At 41.4% G+C, this 20,597-nt stretch overlaps 1 protein-coding gene across 1 annotated transcript; it reads left to right on the forward strand.

Moving 5' to 3' along the window:
• The first annotated feature begins 12,832 nt into the window (after window positions 1–12,832).
• LOC121462529 (olfactory receptor 1Q1-like) lies at window positions 12,833–13,759 on the forward strand. The gene has a single exon (XM_041674155.1). The coding sequence runs from the start codon at window positions 12,833–12,835 to the stop codon at window positions 13,757–13,759; it is 927 nt and encodes a 308-aa protein (XP_041530089.1).
• The last annotated feature ends 6,838 nt before the right edge of the window (window positions 13,760–20,597 follow it).

Consider the following 20,597-nt stretch of genomic DNA (forward strand, 5'->3'; position numbering starts at 1 on the left):
TATACAATAAAGGATTGTCTGGAGGCATTACCATCCCTGACTTCAAACCCTACTACAGAGCTACAGTATTGAAAACAGCTTGGTATTGGCATAAAAACAGAGAAGTCGACCAATGGAATCGAATAGAAGACCCTGACATTAACCCACAAACCTAAGAACACCTGATCTTCGATAAAGGAGCTAAAAGTATACAATGGAAAAAAGAGAGCATCTTCAACAAATGGTGCTGGCATAACTGGATGTCAATCTGTAGAAGAATGAAAATAGATCCATATCTATCACCATGCACAAAACTCAAATCCAAATGGATTAAAGACCTCAATATCAGTCCGAACACACTGAACCTGATAGGAGAGAAAGTGGGAAGTACTCTACAGCACATGGGCACAGGAGACCACTTCCTATGTATAACCCCAGCAGCACAGACACTAAGGGCATCATTGAATAAATGGGACTTCCTGAGGCTGAGAAGCTTCTGTAAAGCAAAGGACACTGTCACTAAGACAAAAAGACAACCCACTGACTGGGAGAAGATCTTCACCAACCCTGCAACTGACAAAGGTTTGATCTCCAAAATATATAAAGAACTCAAGAAACTAGACCGTAAAAGGCTAATCAACACAATTATAAAATGGGGCACTGATCTGAACAGAGAATTCTCAACAGAAGAACTTCAAATGGCCAAAAGACACTTAAGGTCATGCTCAACTTCCTTAGCGATCAGGGAAATGCAAATCAAGACAACTTTAAGATACCATCTTACACCTGTCACAATGGCTAAAATAAAAAACACCAATGAGAGCCTTTGCTGGAGAGGTTGTGGAGAAAGGGGTACACTCACCCATTGCTGGTGGGATTGCAAACTTGTGCAACCACTCTGGAAAGCAGTGTTTCGGTTTCTCAGGAAATTCGGGATCAACCTACCCCTGGACCCAGCAATACCACTCTTGGGAATATACCCAAGAGAGGCCCTATCATACAACAAAAGTATATGCTCAACTATGTTCATGGCAGCATTGTTTGTAATAGCCAGAACCTGGAAACAACCTAGATGCCCTTCAACGGAAGAATGGATGAAGAAAGTATGGAATATATACATATTAGAGTATTACTCAGCAGTAAAAAACAAGGACTTCTTGAATTTTGCATACAAATGCATGGAAATAGAAAACACTATCCTGAGTGAGGTAAGCCAGACCCAAAAAGAGGAACATGGGATGTACTCACTCATATTTGGTTTCTAGCCATAAATAAAGGACATTGAGCTTATAATTCATGTTCCTAGAGAAGCTAAATAAGGTGAATCCAAAGACAAACACATAGGCATCCTCAGGAATATTAACCTTCATCAGGCGATGAAAGGAGACAGAGACAGAGACCCACACAGGAGCACCGGACAGAAATCTCAAGGTCCAAATCAGGAGCAGAAGGAGACGGAGCACGAGCAAGGAACCTAGGACCACGAGGGGTGCACCCACACACTAAGACAATGGGGATGTTCTATTTGGATCTCACCAAGGCCAGCTGGCCTAGGTCTGAAAAAGCATGGGATAAATCCGGACTAGCTGAACATAGCAGACAATGAGGAATACTGAGAATTCGAGAACAATTGCAGTGGGTTTTTGATCCTACTGCACGTACTGGCTTTGTGAGAGCCTAGGCAGTTTGAATGCTCACCTTACGAGACCTGGATAGAGGTGGGCAGTCCTTGGGCTTCCCACAGGTCAGGGAACCCTGATTGCTCTTCGAGCAGATGAGGGAGGGGGACTTGATCGGGGGAGGGGGAGGGAAATGGGAAGCGGTTGTGGGGACGAGGCAGAAATCCTTAATAAATAAATAAATTTAAAAAAAAAGATCCATCTGTAAAAAAAAAAAAGCTATATACAGCAATCCGACAGCTTACATCAAATTAAATGGAGAGAAACTTAAAGCCATCCCGCTAAACTCAGAAACACGACAAGGCTGTCCACTCTAGCCATACCTCTTCAATATAGTGCTTGAAGTTCTAGCAATAGCAATAAGACAACATAATGGGATCAAGGGGATTTGAATTGGAAAGGAAGAAGTGAAACTTTCGTTATTTGCAGATAATATGATAGTGTACGTAAGCGACCCCCAAAACTCCACCAAAGAACTTTTACAGCTGATAAACAGCTTTAGTAATGTGTCAGGATACAAGATCAACTCCAAAAAATCAGTCGCCCTCTTATACACAAAGGATATGGAAGCAGAGAGGGAAATCAGAGAAGCTTCACCATTCACGATAGCCACAAACAGCATAAAATATCTTAGGGTAAATCTAACCAAGGAAGTGAAAGATCTATTTGACAAAAACTATAAGGCATTGAAGAAAGAAATTGAAGAGGATACCAGTTAATGGATGGACCTCCCTTGCTCTTGGATTGGGAGGATAAGGATAGTAAAAATGACAATTCTACCAAAGGCAATCGATAGATTCAATGCAATCTCCATCATGATCCCATCAAAATTCTTCACAGATCTTGAGAGGACAATAATCAACTTTATATGGAAAAATAAAAAACCCAGGATAGCCAAAACAAACCTGTACAATAAACGATTGTCTGGAGGCATTACCATCTCTGACTTCAAACTCTATTACAGAGCTACAGTGATGAAAACAGTGTGGTACTGGCATAAAAACAGAGAAGTCGACCAATGGAATCGTATAGAAGACCCGGATTTTATCCCACAAACCTATGAACACCTCATTTTCGATAAAGGACCTAAAAGTGTACAATTGAAGAAAGAAAGCATCTTCAACAAATGGTGCTGGCACAACTGGATGTCAACCTGTAGAAGAATGAAAATAGACCCATATCTATCACCATGCACAAAACTCAAGTCCAAATGGATTAAAGACCTCAATATCAGTCTGAACACACTGAACCTGGTAGAAGAGAAAGTGGCAAGTACCCTACAACATATGGGTACAGGTGATCGCTTCCTAGGTATAACCCCAGAAGCACAGACATTAAGGGCAACATTGAATAAATGGGACCTACTAAAACTGAGAAGCTTCTGTAAAGCAAAGGACACTGTCACTAAGACACAAAGGCAACCTACTGACTGGGAGAGGATCTTCACCAACCCTGCAACAGACAAAGGTCTGATCTCCAAAATATATAGAGAACTCAAGAAACTAGACTTTAAAATGCTAATTAACCCAATTAAAAAAATGGGGCACTGAACCGAACAGAGAATTCTCAACAGAAGAAGTTCAAATGGCTAAAAGACACTTAAGGTCATGCTCAACCTCCTTAGCAATCAGGGAAATGCAAATCAAAACAACTTTGAGATATCATCTTACACCTGTCAGAATGGCTAAAGTCAAAAACACCAAGGATAGCCTTTGCTGGAGAGGCTGTGGAGGAACGGGTACCCTCATCCATTGCTGGTGGGAATGCAATCTTGTGCAACCACTTTGGAAATCAGTGTTTCCGTTTCTCAGGAAATTCGGGATCAACCTACCCCTGGACCCAGCAATACCACTCTTGGGAATATACCCAAGAGATGCTCTATCATATGGCAAAAGCATTTGTTCATCTATGTTCATAGCAGCATTGTTTGTAATAGCCAGAACCTGGAAACAACCTAGATACCCTTCAATGGAAGAATGGATGAAGAAAGTATGGAATATATACACATTAGAGTACTACGCTGCGGTAAAAAACAATTACTTCTCGAATTTTGCATGCAAATGGATGGAAACAGAAAACACTATCCTGAGTGAGGTAACCCAGACTCAAAAAGATGAACATGGGATGTACTCACTCATAATTGGTTTCTGGCCATAAATAAGCGTCACGGAGTCTATAATTGGTGAACCTAAAGAAGCTAAATAAGAAGGTGAACCCGAGGAAAATCATATAGTTATCCTGTTGGCTATGGAAGTAGACAAAATAGCCAGGAAGAAAATTGGGATCCTTGGGGTGGGGTGGGATGGGGGTAAGGGGAGATGGGGAGAGAAAAGTGAGAAGGGAAGGATTGGGGGGAACTTGGGGAAACAGGAGGATTGGAATAAAGGAAGGTTGGACAGGGGAGCATGGAAACACAATTCTTAGTTAAGGGATCCACCTTAGGGTTGGCAAGAGACTTGACCGTAGAGTGGCCTCCAGAAGCCCAGGGTGATGTCCCCAGATATTCCCTTGGGCAGCTGAGGATACGGAACCTGAAATGACCCTATCCTAGAGCAATACTGATGAATATCTTTTTTTAAAAAATTTATTTATTTTTTAAGGATTTCTGCCTCGTCCCCGCGACCGCTTCCCATTTCCCTCCCCCTCCCCCGATCAAGTCCCACTCCCTCATCTGCTCGAAGAGCAATCAGGGTTCCCTGACCTGTGGGAAGCCCAAGGACTGCCCACCTCTATCCAGGTCTCGTAAGGTGAGCATCCAAACTGCCTAGGCTCCCACAAAGCCAGTATGTGCAGTAGGATCAAAAACCCACTGCGATTGTTCTTGAATTCTCAGTATTCCTCATTGTTCGCTATGTTCAGCTAGTCCGGATTTATCCCATGCTTTTTCAGACCTAGGCCAGCTGGCCTTGGTGAGATCCCAATAGAACATCCCCATTGTCTTAGTGTGTGGGTGCACCCCTCGTGGTCCTGAGTTCCTTGCTCATGCTCCGTCTCCTTCTGATCCTGATTTGGACCTTGAGATTTCTGTCCGGTGCTCCCATGTGGGTCTCTGTCTCTGTCTCCTTTCATCGACAAATCCAGCCCTACTGATGAATATCTTGCATATCACTATAGAACCTTCATCTGGTGATGGATGGAGATAGAGACAGAGACCCACACTGGAGCACTGGACTGAGCTCCCAAGGTCCCAATGAGGAGCGGAAGGAGGGAGAAAATGAGCAAGGAAGTCAGGACCACGAGGGGTGCACCCACCCACTGAGACAATGGGGCTGATCTATTGGGAGCTCACCAAGGCCAGCGGGACTGTGACTGAAAAAGCATGGGATAAAACCGGACTCTCTGAACATGGCGAACAATGAGGGCTGATGAGAAGCCAGGGACAATGGCACGGGGTTTGATCCTACTTCATGTACCGGCTTTGTGGGTGCCTAGCCAGTTTGGATGTTCACCTTCCTAAACATGGACAGATGGGGACGGACCTAGGACTTTCCACAGGCAGGGAACCCTGACTGCTCTTTGGACTGGAGAGGGAGGGGGAGAGGAGTTTGGGGGCAGGGGGAGAAGGGTGGGAGGAGGGGGAGGGAAATGGGAGGTTGGGAGGAGGCGGATACTTTTTTTTCCTTTTCTCAATAAAAAAAAATTTAATAAAATAAAAGATAAAATTATCAATGAATCTATTATTTAGTATAAGAAACATTGATCATGGTCAATATTTTGTCAAACCATTTTTCAGCTTTCATCCTGCCCTTTTGTACCAGACAAGCTACTGTTTTAAATTAAGAGTTTAATATCTTAACTGGCAAAACTGGGAAGGTTTAGCCATAAACAGCATTTTTTATAAAACTGTTATCGAATAAGTTTTACATTTAATATACACACTTGCCATAGCTGAATCATAATTAATATACTGTATTTGTTGATTATTGTATGCTTTACCTGTTGATTTATGTTTTACCTGCTCGAGTACCTGTTAGGCAGCTGTTTTAAGCTCTCTATTGGAAACTGTTCTTTTGTAAGAATTTTACCTAGCGGCTCAAGGTCTCCCATAAGAATATTATAACTAGAGCTTTAACCAATGGACATCCAACCAAAAGTTTGTAAGCTATCCTCCTCTTAAGTTTTAAGTCTGCCTTGCAGATAGGAAAATGGAAAAAGGAAGCATTTTAACTAATAAGGCTGGCCTCATTAGATACCAACATGTAGAAGAATGATACCCCTTTGAATGTAAAAGTACATTTATAAACAATATTTGGGATTATGGGCATAGTTTTTTCTCTAAACTGCTTTGTGCTTATGGCGGCACTGTTAATTAGGTCTTTCTTGGTATATCCTGTATGCTAGGTTCATCTCAGTCAGCAGTTGAGCAAAGTAAGTTTTTGAGGGTGTTTACAGCAATCTTTCAGGAGGGAGTGATCTGTCATACCATATTGGTCTAGAAGCAATCCACAGGTTCTCATCTTCTATGAAAACCAAAGAAGCACCTCTTTTCCAAAGCATCATATCCTTAGACCCAAATTTTGAAGCCATAATACCTTTATAATACCCATGCTGGTTTAGCTTAGCAGCTCACATAATGAAATATGTTTTTGTACTTAGCTCCTTTACAGTCAAAAAATTCAAAGAAAACACAGTAATACACAGAATCTAGACTCTCTGTGATTTTTTTTATTTTTATGTGGCTTATTTTTTTTATCTATGATTGTCTGTACTCTGTCTCTTTAAAGACTTTACCATTTTTTAAATCATTAACTTTATTTTATGACTCTCCATACCTTTTTCTCTCTCAAAAGCCTCCATGTATTTATTTAACATTGTGACCCATTTAGAAGTCGCTTATGTCTGATCCTGTCCTATTGTGAATCTGTAATTCTTTACTGTCCAGGAACACTTTTGCTTTGTGCTTTTAAAACGCTAAGCTCTTAAGAATCTAAACCATTGAGGGAGTTATTATGGGGCTATCAAGAAACCTGGCACTAGAGAAATTCTTAGGAATTCACAAGGGTGACCCTAGCTAAGACAGTAAGCAACAGAGGAGAGGGTGCCCGAACTGGCCTTGCCCTGTAGTCATACTGATGAATATCTTAAATGTCACCATAGAACCTTTATCCAGCAACTGATGGAAACAGAGGCAGAGACCTGCACCAAAGCACTGGGTTAAGCTCCCAAAGTCTAGTTGAAGAGTGGGAGGAGTGAGAATATGAGCAAAGAGGTCAAGACCATGATGGGTACCCCTGCTGAAACAGCCTACCTGAGTTAATGGGAGCTCATCAACTCCAGCCAGACAGGGAAGGAAGAAGCATAAGATCGAACCAGTCTCTCTGAGTGTGAGTGAACATTGTATGGTCAGGGACCACTGCAATGGTCACCAGGATTTATCTCTACTGCTTGTACTGGCTTTTTTGGAACCTATTCTCTTTGGATGGAGAAATATTGCTCAGCCTAGGTATAATAGGGAGGGTCTTGGACCTTCCCCAAAGCAATGTGCCTTATCCTCTCTGAGGAGTGGATGGGGAGTGGAGTGTAGGAGCTAGGTGGAGAGAAGGGGAGAAGGGGAAGGAGTTGGAACTGGGATTGGTATGTATAATAAAAAATATTGTTTTCTTTAAAAAAATAAATAAAAGAAGGATAAAAATAAAGAAAAAGAAAAAAAGAATATTGGGCCAGGTGGTGGTGGTGCATGTCTTTAACCCCAACACTCAGGAGGCAGAGAGAGGTGGATTTCTGTAAGATTGAGCCAGCCAGGTCGACACAGTGAGTTCCAATACAGCCAGAGCTTGTTACACAGAGAAACGCTCTCCAGAAAAAAAAAATTGGTTGTACCATTCTCTTTATAACTATAGAAATCATGATAAAAGGTATGAATAAGAAAATAGTTATTATTTCTATACAATAATATTTTGTGAAATGTCTTCCAAATAATAAAGTAGGTCTTATTTTGCCACAATTTACTTATGAGGAAAGGATGCTCCATAAATAAAATCTATTTTAAGATATTCATTTATTTTATGTGTATCTGTGTGTACCTGAGTGAGTTCATGCACACCACACACATGCAGGAGCCCACAGAGGACATAAGAAAAATCATTTTCCCTGGAACTGAAGTTACAAATGGTTGTGAGCCACCCTGTGGTTTCCAAGAACCAAACCTGGGTCCTCTGCAAGAGTAGCAAGTGCTCTTAACTACAAGATCTCATTTTCACAACACATGTACATGTTCACCTTTGCATAGAGAAGTGTCTGTAGCAGTGCCTGTTGGCCATGGGCAGTGGCTGATTACCCCTAGAATGAATATGGAAGGGTGGAAACAGACTCGCTTTTCCTTGTTGCATATTTTACTGTTTATTCTTTTTCTTAAGTTACTTAAGTGAGAGCAAAACAGAACTCAGGGAAGGAAGATCCCCATCCAGCCTTTACCATGTCTAAGTTTCTGTGGGCTTTCTCCTCAGGGCTCCTGGGAAGAAGCCATCACAACAGCAATATTACAAACAGTGCCTTGTTTGCCCCACTCCCCAGAGAGAGCAATAAGTCTGGACAGTGACACACTTGGGACTCTCCACTATTGAGAACCATGAGATCCATGCAGAGATGTATATTAAAACCCTCAGTTCCCAACACTCCCAGTCCTGTCCTCCCAACAAGCATAAGCTCCTGGAGTTTAGTATGGCACCCCTGGAGCTGCTGACCCTTCAACTCCTGCCTGATGCTTTTCTTTCTCCTATTCTGGACCACTTCCTTTACCTTCCCTAAATGGTTGGTTCTGTAAATCTGTCAAAACAAGAAATGATGACTCATAGCCAAAGAGAGATGAAATACCAGGTCCTGTCCGTTCCAGTCTAGCTGAGAGCCCACAGTAAAGCGGTATGTACTCACAGAGGGCTGCACACCATCACACAACATTTGTTGGCACATCAGGCAACTCTTATGCCAGGTCCTCAGCAAAGACCATCAGGATTGAACATTTGGATAAGAATGTAAATACTGTTAAGTCTTGTTTTTTGCTGTCTTATCTCCCTTCTTTTTCTGACTTTCCTCCATTATCCTTACCTGTGCTGCTGGCTTCCTACACTTGCCTCAGGAAAACCTACCCTCAAGAGAGAGCAGACGATTTACATAGCTAAGACTTTCCACCGAAATTCTCCCACAGTAAGAAAATAGCTTTAAAAAATTCCAGAAATGTTCTATGATTTGAGGAGATGTCTACATGAAAATTGGATTGAGCAATCCAGAAGTTTTACTTGCAGAGGTGTCCATATTGATTTCTCCAGCAACCAGCCCAGCCCTTTCCTACCTCTCCTGGTTCTTAACCAGGAAACAGGGAAACTCAGAGAGAGAACAGTTTTCATTATGTTTCAAATGCCTGCTCTGTTTGCAAAGGGCAGCTGTGGTTGAAGTGGCAGAAGTAATGTGAATTAGTTTTGTGACAGGAAGTCCCACGGGTATGATAATAGACAACTTCTTATTGCAAATAGGCATCTCCCCAACAAGGAAAACGGGTGCTTTTCCTCAGGTCTCAGAATATTTTCCTGACAGATGTGGATCAATTCCTCATGTCCTATTTCCTGGATTCATCCTTACAAGCCATGTCGCTGTTTGTTTATCTGCACCCCATTTAAAAGCAAGATTCTTGGCTTCCCACCTCCTCAGCCACAATCTTCTCTGCTACCTGCCTCCCACCCCACTCAATGTGACCTTCGGGAACATAACTCAGTGCTCTTATCCTCAGTAGCACGGATTTAAAAGCAGAAGCAGAGCTGGGTGGTGGTGCACTCAGGGAAGCAGAGGCAGGCAGATCTCTGTGAGTTTGAGGACAGCCTGGTCTACAAGAGCTAGTTCCAGGACAGGCTCCAAAGCTAGAGAAACCCTGTCTTGAAAAACCAAGGGGAAAAAAAGGCAGCAGAATGTTGGAAACTCTGGTGAGCCTTAGGTGAGAGTGCGGCAGAGCTGGTGCCACCCACCCCCTACCCCTCCTCCCAGCACGTGGTGTCAAGGGTGAGGGAAAGATGAGCTACCCAAGGCAGCAAGAAAGCTGACTGGCTAGCTCTGGGATCACGAGTGTTGGAGAACTAGCTTTGTTCCTCATCAGGGCAGCACTCCGGAGAGCCTGGGCACCGCACTAGAACTGACCCAGTTGGCAGAGAAGCAGGTGAACCCACCCTGAGGGCAATGAGAACAGGAGAGCTGACCCCGCCCCCTTTCCCTTTCGTCTGTCACTGGAGCCATAGATGAAGGAAAGATGCCCTCCCCTACTCCTCACCCCTTGCTACCTGCCTCTTGCTGCCTTTGGCAGGCAAGAGAACCCTGGGATCACAAGACTGAAAGAACTAGCCCTGCCCCTCACCGGCTACACTCTGCAGCACAGAGGAGAGCAGACTCTGCAGCCAGTCCTGAAGGCGTGAGAACAGGAAATCTGAACCCCCATCACTATCCCCTAGGTATGTCCTCTCTACAGCAACTGAGAGGAAGAGAGAGAGCTCTGCACCTCCTGGGCAGGACAGCAGAGCTGGCCCTGGTGGTGTGAATGTGAACTGGACCTGGGGGCCTGAGAGCAGGAAAACTGGTCCAGATCTCTGAGAGCAGGCTGCAATGGTTCGAGGCAGTGCTGGAACAGGGAGTAGGGTGTGGTGACAATGGGGGAAAGCTGGCATTCTGACCAGTCCAGCAGACACCCAGGCCCAGGACTGGGGCTCTAAGTGGGCCCTTCCCAACATCTACCTCATCTCTGAACAGTCAGAACAGGAGAAGGGTAAGAAACTACACAGCCAGAACTCCAGGATCTCCAGGATACAAGAGAACTGCAGGAAATCCCCGGGCAGTCAGGTGAGAGCCCATTGTCTATGCAGCAACAGCAGAAGAGGCCTGGAACCAGACCAATGATTCCTGGCAAGGAATACCTGTAAATGAAGATCAAAGACTGAAGGGTAGAGCCACACCACAGACTCCACAAGGAAGTTCTTTTTCTTCTTTTCCTGTCTTTTTTACTCTTTTCTTCTTTCTTCTCGTGCTTGTTTGTTTGTTTGTTTGTTTTTTGTTTGGGTTTTTGGGGGGGGTTGATTTTTCTTTTAAATTTTGTTTTGTTTCATGGGGGAGGTTGTAAGGACAAAGGGAGGATCAGAGGAATGGGGAGATATACGGAATTGAGATGCATAATGTGAAAACCGCAAAGAATCAATAAAAGTTAATTTTTTTAAAAAAATCAGAAATGAATATATAGTCTTTAACTATAATAAAGCTTAAACATATGTGTGTGCATGCAGATATATACATACACATATACAATCATATATATGAATATGTACATATATATGTGAATGGGCACTTTTCTAGCTAATACATAAGGCAGCACAATGTAAGAGCAAATGAGAAGTACAAATAGGAGTTAAGAGAGAAAGTTTAAGTGAGGGAATAATATTAGTAGCCAGAAATATAGGCTTTGTGATCAGATGCAATTGAACTTAAGTTTTAGTTCCACCGCTTACTAATCTGTGTCTCTGAACATGTTGCACAACTCTGTGAGCTTCAACATCTTCATTTATATACAGGACTAATGCTTATGTCACAGGGTTGCTCTGATACCAAGCATCTTTACATCAAAGAACAAGTTCATCATTAGAAACTGTGACTTTTAGTGCTTTTCTGTTTAAACATGTCCTTTCATTCTTCTCCATATACATTTTATCTCATTATAATTACCTTTTGAGTAGAAATCCTTTATAATTACCTATTTTACATCCTACCATGAAGAGTACAATATTAAAATTATTTTAGGTTTTTGTGAACATAAATTTTATTTAGAAATAATGAGAAAATTTATTGTAGCAGTTATTAGTAACAAATTATATATTTTTAGCTTCAATTATTTGGAATCACAGATTTTCATCTGTTTTTGATCTATATAAAACATTAATTTATAATAATAGTATATCATAAATTTTTAAATAATAGACATATGGCCGGGCGGTGGTGGCGCACGCCTTTAATCCCAGCACTTGGGAGGCAGAGGCAGGCGGATCTCTGTGAGTTCGAGACCAGCCTGGTCTACTACAAGAGCTAGTTCCTGGACAGGCTCCAAAACCACAGAGAAACCCTGTCTCAAAAAAAAAAACCCCAAAAAAAGACATATGGAATTGTCCATTGTTTCTGGGATCTATAGAATACCAAAATAGTTAGATATAAAATGGAATAGTATTTTCACAGAGGCTCTGTACATCCTCACACACATTAAATTGTCTCGGGATTGCTTGTAATATTTAATTCATAGCCTATGCATCATCTTATTTGTGTAAATTTGTAGTATTTCTCAAGCAGCAGAATTTTACATTTTCCTTCTTGGAAAATATTTTCAAAAATGTTTGCTATTTTTGGTTTAATTATCTGATGGAACATATATGATGGGCTATAAGAGAAACCTATACCAAGACATCCAATGGAACCATGTGCTTTTTTAAAAGCCTAATCCATGCATTAAAAATTTAGTATTATTTATTACTCAACTAAGTATGTAAAGTTAGCATCAGTCTTTCTTTTGATATATATGAGGCAGGACAAAGCATAATACCAACTGAAGAGAAGTCATTTAGAGAAGTTGCATATGGAATTATGAAGAGGGAAATTCATTCTTATAAATCAATTTGTACTATTTGAGTGGTCTTTGAGCACCAAAAAACTTTCCCCTGTACACAGCTTCAAGAGTGAGAACTGATAAACTATATGAACTTTGACATTCCCTTCAGGAGCCAGGTTCCTCAGATGTGTAGCCCATCCATAAGCCTACTGCCATGAATATAGTAGCTTGGCTTTTTTTAGTTTGAAGATTCATACCATATAGTGTTTATCAGCATGACCTTTGGATCCTGATAAACATGACATAAATTGAAATGTGCCCTTTATGAGCTTTAATTTTCTATGCCTTCTAATTTGTAAAACACATAATGATGATGATGATCTTTTCATAAGGTAACTATAATATTCAAATATGATAATGTATTGAAGTTCCTAATTCAAAAACGATGCTCTGAAAACATTAGCTGTGGTGACAGTGATAATGTTAAAGATAAAGAAAAATCATTAGGCACTCAGTTCTTTTATCAATACTATGTGTATTTTGTGCTGGGGTGCAGCAATGAGGGTTCCTCGACAGTTTGCTCATATGATCCTTTCTGTTCTTATGGTGGCAGATGGATAACAACAGCTGGACCAGTGTGTCACACTTCATCCTCTTGGGCATTTCTACTCACCCAGATGAGCAGATTCCTCTCTTCCTTCTCTTTCTACTCATGTATATAATCAACATTTCTGGCAATTTTTTGATTTTTGCACTCATTGTCTCTTCTCCTCATCTTCATACACCCATGTATATCTTCCTCAGTAACCTGGCCTTGGGAGACATCTGTTTCACCTCTACCACAGTGCCCAAGATGCTAGAGAACATTTTCTCCTCTACAAAGGCCATTTCCTACATGGGCTGCTTAGCCCAAACTTATTTCTTCATTTGCTTTGCAGCCATGGAAAACTTCCTCCTGGCTGTGATGGCCTATGACAGGTACATTGCCATCTGCCTCCCTCTCCGCTACCCTACAATACTGACTAGAAGGCTGTGCACACAGATGGTGATTCTATGCCATGTCCTCTCCCACCTTCATGCCCTGCTGCACACCTTCCTCATGGGTCAACTGATCTTTTGTGCAGATAACAGGATCCCCCACTTTTTCTGTGATCTCTATCCTCTAATGAAAATCTCCTGCACCAGCACCCAACTCAACACCTTGATGATTCATACAGAAGGAATAATAGTCATCAATGGAGCTCTGATCACCATCATTGCCTCCTATGCCTTCATCATCTCAGCAGTGCTCCAGATCCCCTCTGCTAATGGAAGGTGGAAAGCCTTTTCTACCTGTGGTTCCCACCTCACTGTGGTGGCCATATTCTATGGCACCCTCACATGGATCTATTTCCGGCCCCTTTCCAGCTATTCGGTGACCAAAGGTCGCATTGTGACAGTCATGTACACAGTGGTGACGCCTATGTTAAACCCCTTTATCTACAGCCTGAGGAATGGAGATGTCAAGAAAGCCTTCAGGAAATGGGTAAAAAGACTATAATATAAGCCTTCTCTCTGGCTCAAACCTCAAACTGAGTCTTAACTATTATACGAGGAAAATCATTTTGTCCTTCACAAATCTGATTCCTTTAGAATATCCCAAAAAAAGCTGTTAGGAGGACTATACATTCAAGATATGCCTGAGATATTCTTATCCTTAGCAACTTAGTTAGACCCTGTGTCAAAATAAGTAAAAGGAGGACTGGAGATGTAAGCCAGCAGTAGAACACTTATAAAGCATGTGCAAGATCCTAGCTTCAACTTCAAATGCCTTAAAAAAATCTAAATTGAACACATATCCATAATTTTTTTCATTAGACAATGTTATAAAGTGTTTATAAAGCCTGAAGTACAAAAGACAAAGGGAACAACCATGTACTTAGTGTAAAACACCAGCATGGGTTTCATTGCAATTGAGGATGATCCACAGGCCTAAGGTTAAATAAAGAGTTGTGATTCTATGTGTCCATAAAGTGATTCTGACTAATTTGTGGAGAAATTGGTTTATAAACAGGCTATGTAGAGATAAAAAATTCTCTAGGTCCAGGTATCAAAAAAAAAAAATACAAAAATAGGAAAGACCATGTAACCCAAACCCAAATAGTCAAACACACCCTGAAAACATTGCTTTAATCTCTGAACTTCCCAGTGAGAAGATTTATGCTCCACCAAAACCAACAATGATGGTTGGAAAATTAAATATTACTAGATCTGTTCACATGTGCTTTGCACCACTACCTCTAATTCAGACTATGATGGCACATGGGTTTGGTCAATAATTGGTCACCGTCACATTGCCTAGCTGCCGGGGATACCATGAGGGCAATATTGGTATTTGTATTTTTTTCAAGTCCCTACGAGACAGATAAAGTGGGTTAACTACTTTAACATGGGAAGGACATAACAATATTTATGGGGGTCAGAATTGAATAGGTGCCCAGAACTAAGTGTACCACTTTTTTAAACCAACCACATTTTTTCCACTTTTTTTATTTAAAAGAATTTTTTCCTCATTTTACATAGCTACCCCAGTTCCCCCTCTTTTCCCTTCCCCCACCTCTACCTTCCCCAGTCCCAACCCCTATCCACTCCTCATAGGCAGTAAGGCCTCTCTTGGGGAATCAACGAAGTCTGGCACACAAAGTTGAAACAGGACCAAGACCCTCCCCTCTGAGTCCAGGTTGAACAAGGTATCCCACCATAGGGAATGGGCTCCAAAAAGCCAGTTCATGTACCTGGGATAGGTCCTGGTCACATTGCCAGGGCCTCCTGACAGATCAAGCCTCATCACCATCTCTCACATTCAGAGAGACTAGTTCAGTCCCATGAAGGCTCTCCAGCTGTCAGTCCAGAATCATTGAGCTCCCACTAGCTCAGGTCAGCTGTCTCTGTGGTTTTCCCAATCACAGTCTTCATACCTCTTGTGCAAATGGTCTTTCCTCTCTCTCTTCAACTGAATTTTGACAGCTCAGCCCAGTGCTTGACTGTGGGTCACTGCACCTGCTTCCATCTACTGGATGTAGGTTCTATGATGCCAATTAGAGTAGTCACTAATCTGATCACAGGGGAAAGCCAGTTCAAGCACCTTTTCTACTATTGCTAGGAATCTTAGCTGGGATCATCCTTGTGGATTGCTGGGAATTTTCCTAGTACCAGGTTTCTCCCTAACCCCACAATGACTCCCTCTATCAAGTTATCTCTCTCATAGCTCTCCCTCTCCATCTCTCACCTGACATGGGATTCCCCTTTGTATGCTGAGAATACCATTGGTTATTAAAGAAACTGACTTGGCCTGATAGGGTAGAACAGAGCTAGGCAGGGAAAACTAAACTGAATACTGGGAGAGAGGAGGTGGAGTCAAGCAGAAGCCATGGAGCCACTGCCTCGGAGGCAGACACACTGATAGGCCACAACCTCGTGATGATGCACAAATTAATAAGGATGGGTTAAATTAAAATGTAAGAGTTAGCAAAGAAGAAGCTAGAGCTAATGGGCCAAGCAGTGATTTAAATAATATGGTTTCTGTGGGAGTCTGGGCATCCAGAAAATGATCAAGTGGCCTCCATGCAACAAATTGGCACCAACATGGTTGACTAAATCCATGTAAAACCTAAGAAAGCTTGGAAAGGAATTCTAGACACTAAAAAGCAAAGTTTAGCTGCATTTTTTCCCAATGGGCTTTGCTTGCTGGTGGCATGCTATGACTCATTTAATAGAGGTCTTACTGATTCAGTGATAGCAGAAAAATAGCTGTGTGGTTTTGAAAACTTTGTCTTCCTGGGCCCTGCTGTCAGCATGAACTCTGATGAGGTCTAGCTATGGAGCATTTAAATGGGGTTTGTGGGCAATGTGCTAAAACTTGCTTAATGGCAACATAGACCAGCTCTGTGCCTAAAATGAGGCAATGTACATGGCTCTCAGAGGCAGTGAACAGCTCTGCCATGTAGGACTGGGTGGGGAAGACAAGCAGTGCCATATTTCTCCTAGCAAGCATTAAGAAGCACTTAGCATTTAAGAAACACTCCTAGACAGAAAAGAATTACAGATATACAGTAGGACAAATTCAGACAATAAAGAACTCTAAATGAGTCACAGTGTTGGATACACTGTACGTAGGCTTTGGAATGAAAAATTTCCTTTGTTAGAAAACATTGAGGATCACCAGGCAGCGGAAGGCGACCGGATTCCGCCGCCCGATCACAGGGCGGCGAAAGGCGGCCGGAACACCCGGCGCCCAGCGCAGCTGGCAGGGACCGACTGGGACAGGCTGGAACTGACTGGGACCGGAGCGGCAGCAGAGGACACAGGCTGCTGGCAGCGGGAACCATCCCAGCAGCAGAAGCAGGCAGCAGGGACCTCGCGCAACACCAAGAACAGATTGCCCCACTACAAATAAACCAAAGAGGTAGGCCTTTGGTTGGGTTGGTCCCTGGCAAAGGAGGAGCCGGGTCCTATTCCTGAACACCCTTCGGAGGGGTGAAAGGGATCTTGGCCCCCAGCAGGAACCAGGAAACAGAGCAAGAGCATTTTGTAAGAGGAGCCCCTGGCCAGCAGGGAAAACTGAACCAGTTTTAACAGACCCCTTAGATAGCATCGATAGGAGGAGATGGGCAGGCGCCAAAAAAAGAATTCACCCAATAATCTGAAAAACAACATGAAAACACCAGAACCAAATGATCTTACAACAAAAGGTCTCCAACTCCCTAACACAGAAGAAGTGGAAAAAATTGACTTTATGAAAGCAGTAGAATCCCTTAAACAACATGTGAAAAATGCCCTTATAGAAATGGATGAGAAGTATAACCAAAAATTTGAAGAAATGAGTAAATACGTACTTAATACCCTGGGAAACCAAGAAAGAACGATCAAACAGGTAATGGAAACAGTTCAAGAATTGAAAACTGAAATGGAAGCAAGGAAGAAAACACAAACTGAGGACCAGCTGGATATGGAAAATCTAGGTCAATGAGCAGAGCCTACAGAAACAAGCATAATCAATAGAATACAAGAAATAGAAGAAAGAATCTCAGATTCTGAGGACACCATAGAGAAAATAAACGCTCTGATCAAAGAAAACTGCAAAGCCAACAAATTCTCATCACAAAACATTCAGGAATTATGGGACACAATAAAAAGACCAAATCTAAGAATAATAGGAATAGAAGAAGGAGAAGAGTCACAGCTCAAAGGCCCAGAAAATATTTTGAACAAAATTATGGAAGAAAACTTTCCCAACATAAAGAAAGATATTCCTTTGAATGTTCAAGAAGCATACAGAACACCAAACGGACTGGCTCAAAGGAGAACATCCCCTCGCCATATAATATTCAAAACACAAAATATACAGGTTAAAGAAAGAATACTAAGAGCTGCAAAGGAAAAAGGCCAAGTAACTTATAAAGGTAAACCGATCAGACTTACACCTGATTTCTCTATGGAAACAATGAAAGCCAGAAGGTCCTGGATAGAAGTACTGCAGAAGCTAAGAGACCATGGATGCAAGCCCAGACTACTATACCCAGCCAAGCTTTCGTTCACTATAAATGGAGAAATCAAGACATTCCAGGATAAGAACAAATTTAAACAATACGTAGCCACAAACCCAGCCCTACAGAAAGTAATAGAAGGAAAACCGCAACCCAAGGAATCCAACATTGCCAACACTGCCTACAATAACTCGGGCATCTAGCGACCCTTCACTAGCACAACTCAAAGAAGGGAGACACACAAATTCTACTTCCAAAAACAATAAGAATATCCGGCATAAACAACCACTGGTCATTAATATCACTTAATATTGATGGTCTGAATTCACCTATAAAAAGGCACAGACTAAGAGATTGGATATGAAAACAGGATCCAACATTCTGCTGTTTGCAAGAAACACATCTCAACCACAAAGACAGGCATCTACTCAGAGAAAAGGGTTGGGAAAAGGTCTTTCAAGCAAATGGTCCTAAGAAACAAGCAGGTGTGGCCATATTAATTTCTAACAAAACTGACTTCAAACTAAAATCAATCAGAAGAGATCGAGATGGACAATTTATACTCATAACAGGAACAATTTGTCAGGATGACGTCTCAATCCTGAATATTTACGCCCCTAATATAAAAGCACCCACTTATGTAAAAGAAATATTACTAAAACTGAAGGCAGACATCAAACCACACACACTAGTAGTAGGAGACTTCAATACACCTCTCTCAGCAATGGACAGGTCAATCAGACAGAAACCTAATAGAGAAGTAAGATAATTACCGGAGGTAATGAAGCAAATGGACTTAACAGACATCTATAGAACATTCCACCCAAATAGGAAAGAATATACCTTCTTCTCTGCAGCCCATGGAACCTTCTCGAATATTGACCACATACTCGGAAACAAAGGAAATCTCCACAGGTACAAAAAAATATCAGTGTCCACCTGTGTCCTATCAGATCACCACGGATTAAAGTTAGAATTCAACAACAATCCTACCTCCAGAAAGCCAACAAACTCATGGAAACTGAACAGTCAACTACTGAACCACACCTGGGTCAAGGAAGAAATCAAGAAAGAAATTAAAGTCTTCCTTGAATTTAATGAAAATAAAGGGACAACATACTCAAACCTATGGGACACTATGAAAGCAGTGCTAAGAGGAAAGTTCATAGCACTAAGTGCCCACTTAAAGAAAACAGAGAAAGCATACATCGAAGACTTAACAGCACACCTGAAAGCTTTAGAAAAAAAAAGAAGCAGACAAGCCCAGGAGGAGTAGAAGACTGGAAATAATCAAACTGAGGGCTGAAATCAACAAAATAAAAATGCAGAAAACAGTCCAAGAATTAATGAAATAAAAAGTTGGTTCTTGGAAAAAATCAACAAGATCCAAATATTTAAACGACAGAGAGAGAACACGCAAATAAATACGATCAGAAATGAAAAGGGGGACATAACCACAGACACAGAGGAAATTCAGAGACTCATTAGATCTTACTACAAAAGCCTGTATACCACAAAACTAGAAAATGCAAAAGAAATGGACATTTTTTTAGATAAGTGCCACATACCAAAGCTAAACCAAAATCAGGTGAATGATCTAAATAGACCTGTTAGTCGCAAAGAACTAGAAACCGTTATCAAAAATCTACATTCCAAAGAAAGCCCAGGACCAGATGGTTTCAATGCAGAATTCTACCAGAACTTCCAAGAAGAGCTAATACCTATACTCCTTAATGTATTTCACAATATAGAAACAGAAGAGTCTTTACCAAATTCCTTTTATGAAGCTACAGTTACCCTGATACCAAAACCACACAAAGACCCAACCAAGAAAGAAAATTACAGGCCTATCTCACTCATGAATATTGACGCAAAAATTCTCAATAAAATACTGGCAAACCGAATCCAAGAACACATTAGAAAAATTATCCATTATGATCAAGTAGGCTTCACCCCAGAGATGCAGGGCTGGTTCAACATACGCAAATCTATCAATGTAATCCAGCATATAAATAAACTGAAAGAAAAAAACCATATGATCATTTCATTAGATGCTGAAAAAGCATTTGACAAAATTCAACACCCCTTGATGATAAAAGTATTGGAGAGATTAGGGATACAAGGGTCATACCTAAATATAATAAAAGCTTTATACAGCAAGCCGTCGGCTAACATTAAATTAAATGGAGAAAAACTCAAAGCATCCCACTAAAATCAGGAACACGACAAGGATGTCCACTCTCTCCATACCTCTTCAATATAGTGCTTGAAGTTCTAGCAATAGCAATAAGACAACATAAAGGGATCAAGGGGATTCACATCGGAAAAGAAAAAGTTAAGCTCTCGTTATTTGCAGATAATATGATAGTATACATAAGCGACCCCAAAAACTCTACCAAAGAACTCCTACAGCTGATAAACACCTTTAGTAATGTGGCAGGATACAAGATCAACTCCAAAAAATCAGTGGCCTTCCTATACACTAAGGATAAGGAAACAGAGAGGGAAATTAGAGAAGCATCACCTTTCACGATAGCCACAAATAGCATAAAATATCTTGGGGTAACTCTGACCAAGGATGTGAAAGATCTATTTGACAAGAACTTTAAGTCTTTGAAGAAAGAAATTAAAGAGGACACCAGAAAATGGAAAGATCTTCCTTGCTCCTGGATTGGGAGGATCAACTTAGTAAAAATGGCAATTCTACCAAAAGCAATCTATAGATTCAATGCAATCCCCATCAAAATCCCATCAAAATTCTTCACATATCTGGAGAAGACAATAATCAACTTTATTGGAAAAACAAAAAACCCAGGATAGCCAAAACAATCTTATACAACAAAGGAGCGTCTG

Source organism: Microtus oregoni, unplaced genomic scaffold (assembly GCF_018167655.1).
Source record: "Microtus oregoni isolate MIOR12 unplaced genomic scaffold, Mior012 000025F_ref0000491, whole genome shotgun sequence".
NCBI lineage: Eukaryota > Metazoa > Chordata > Mammalia > Rodentia > Cricetidae > Microtus > Microtus oregoni.

What these genes read in the sequence shown, in the direction of transcription:
- LOC121462529 (XM_041674155.1), top strand. Translation starts at nt 12,833, where the DNA reads ATGGATAACAACAGCTGGACCAGTGTGTCACACTTCATCCTCTTGGGC.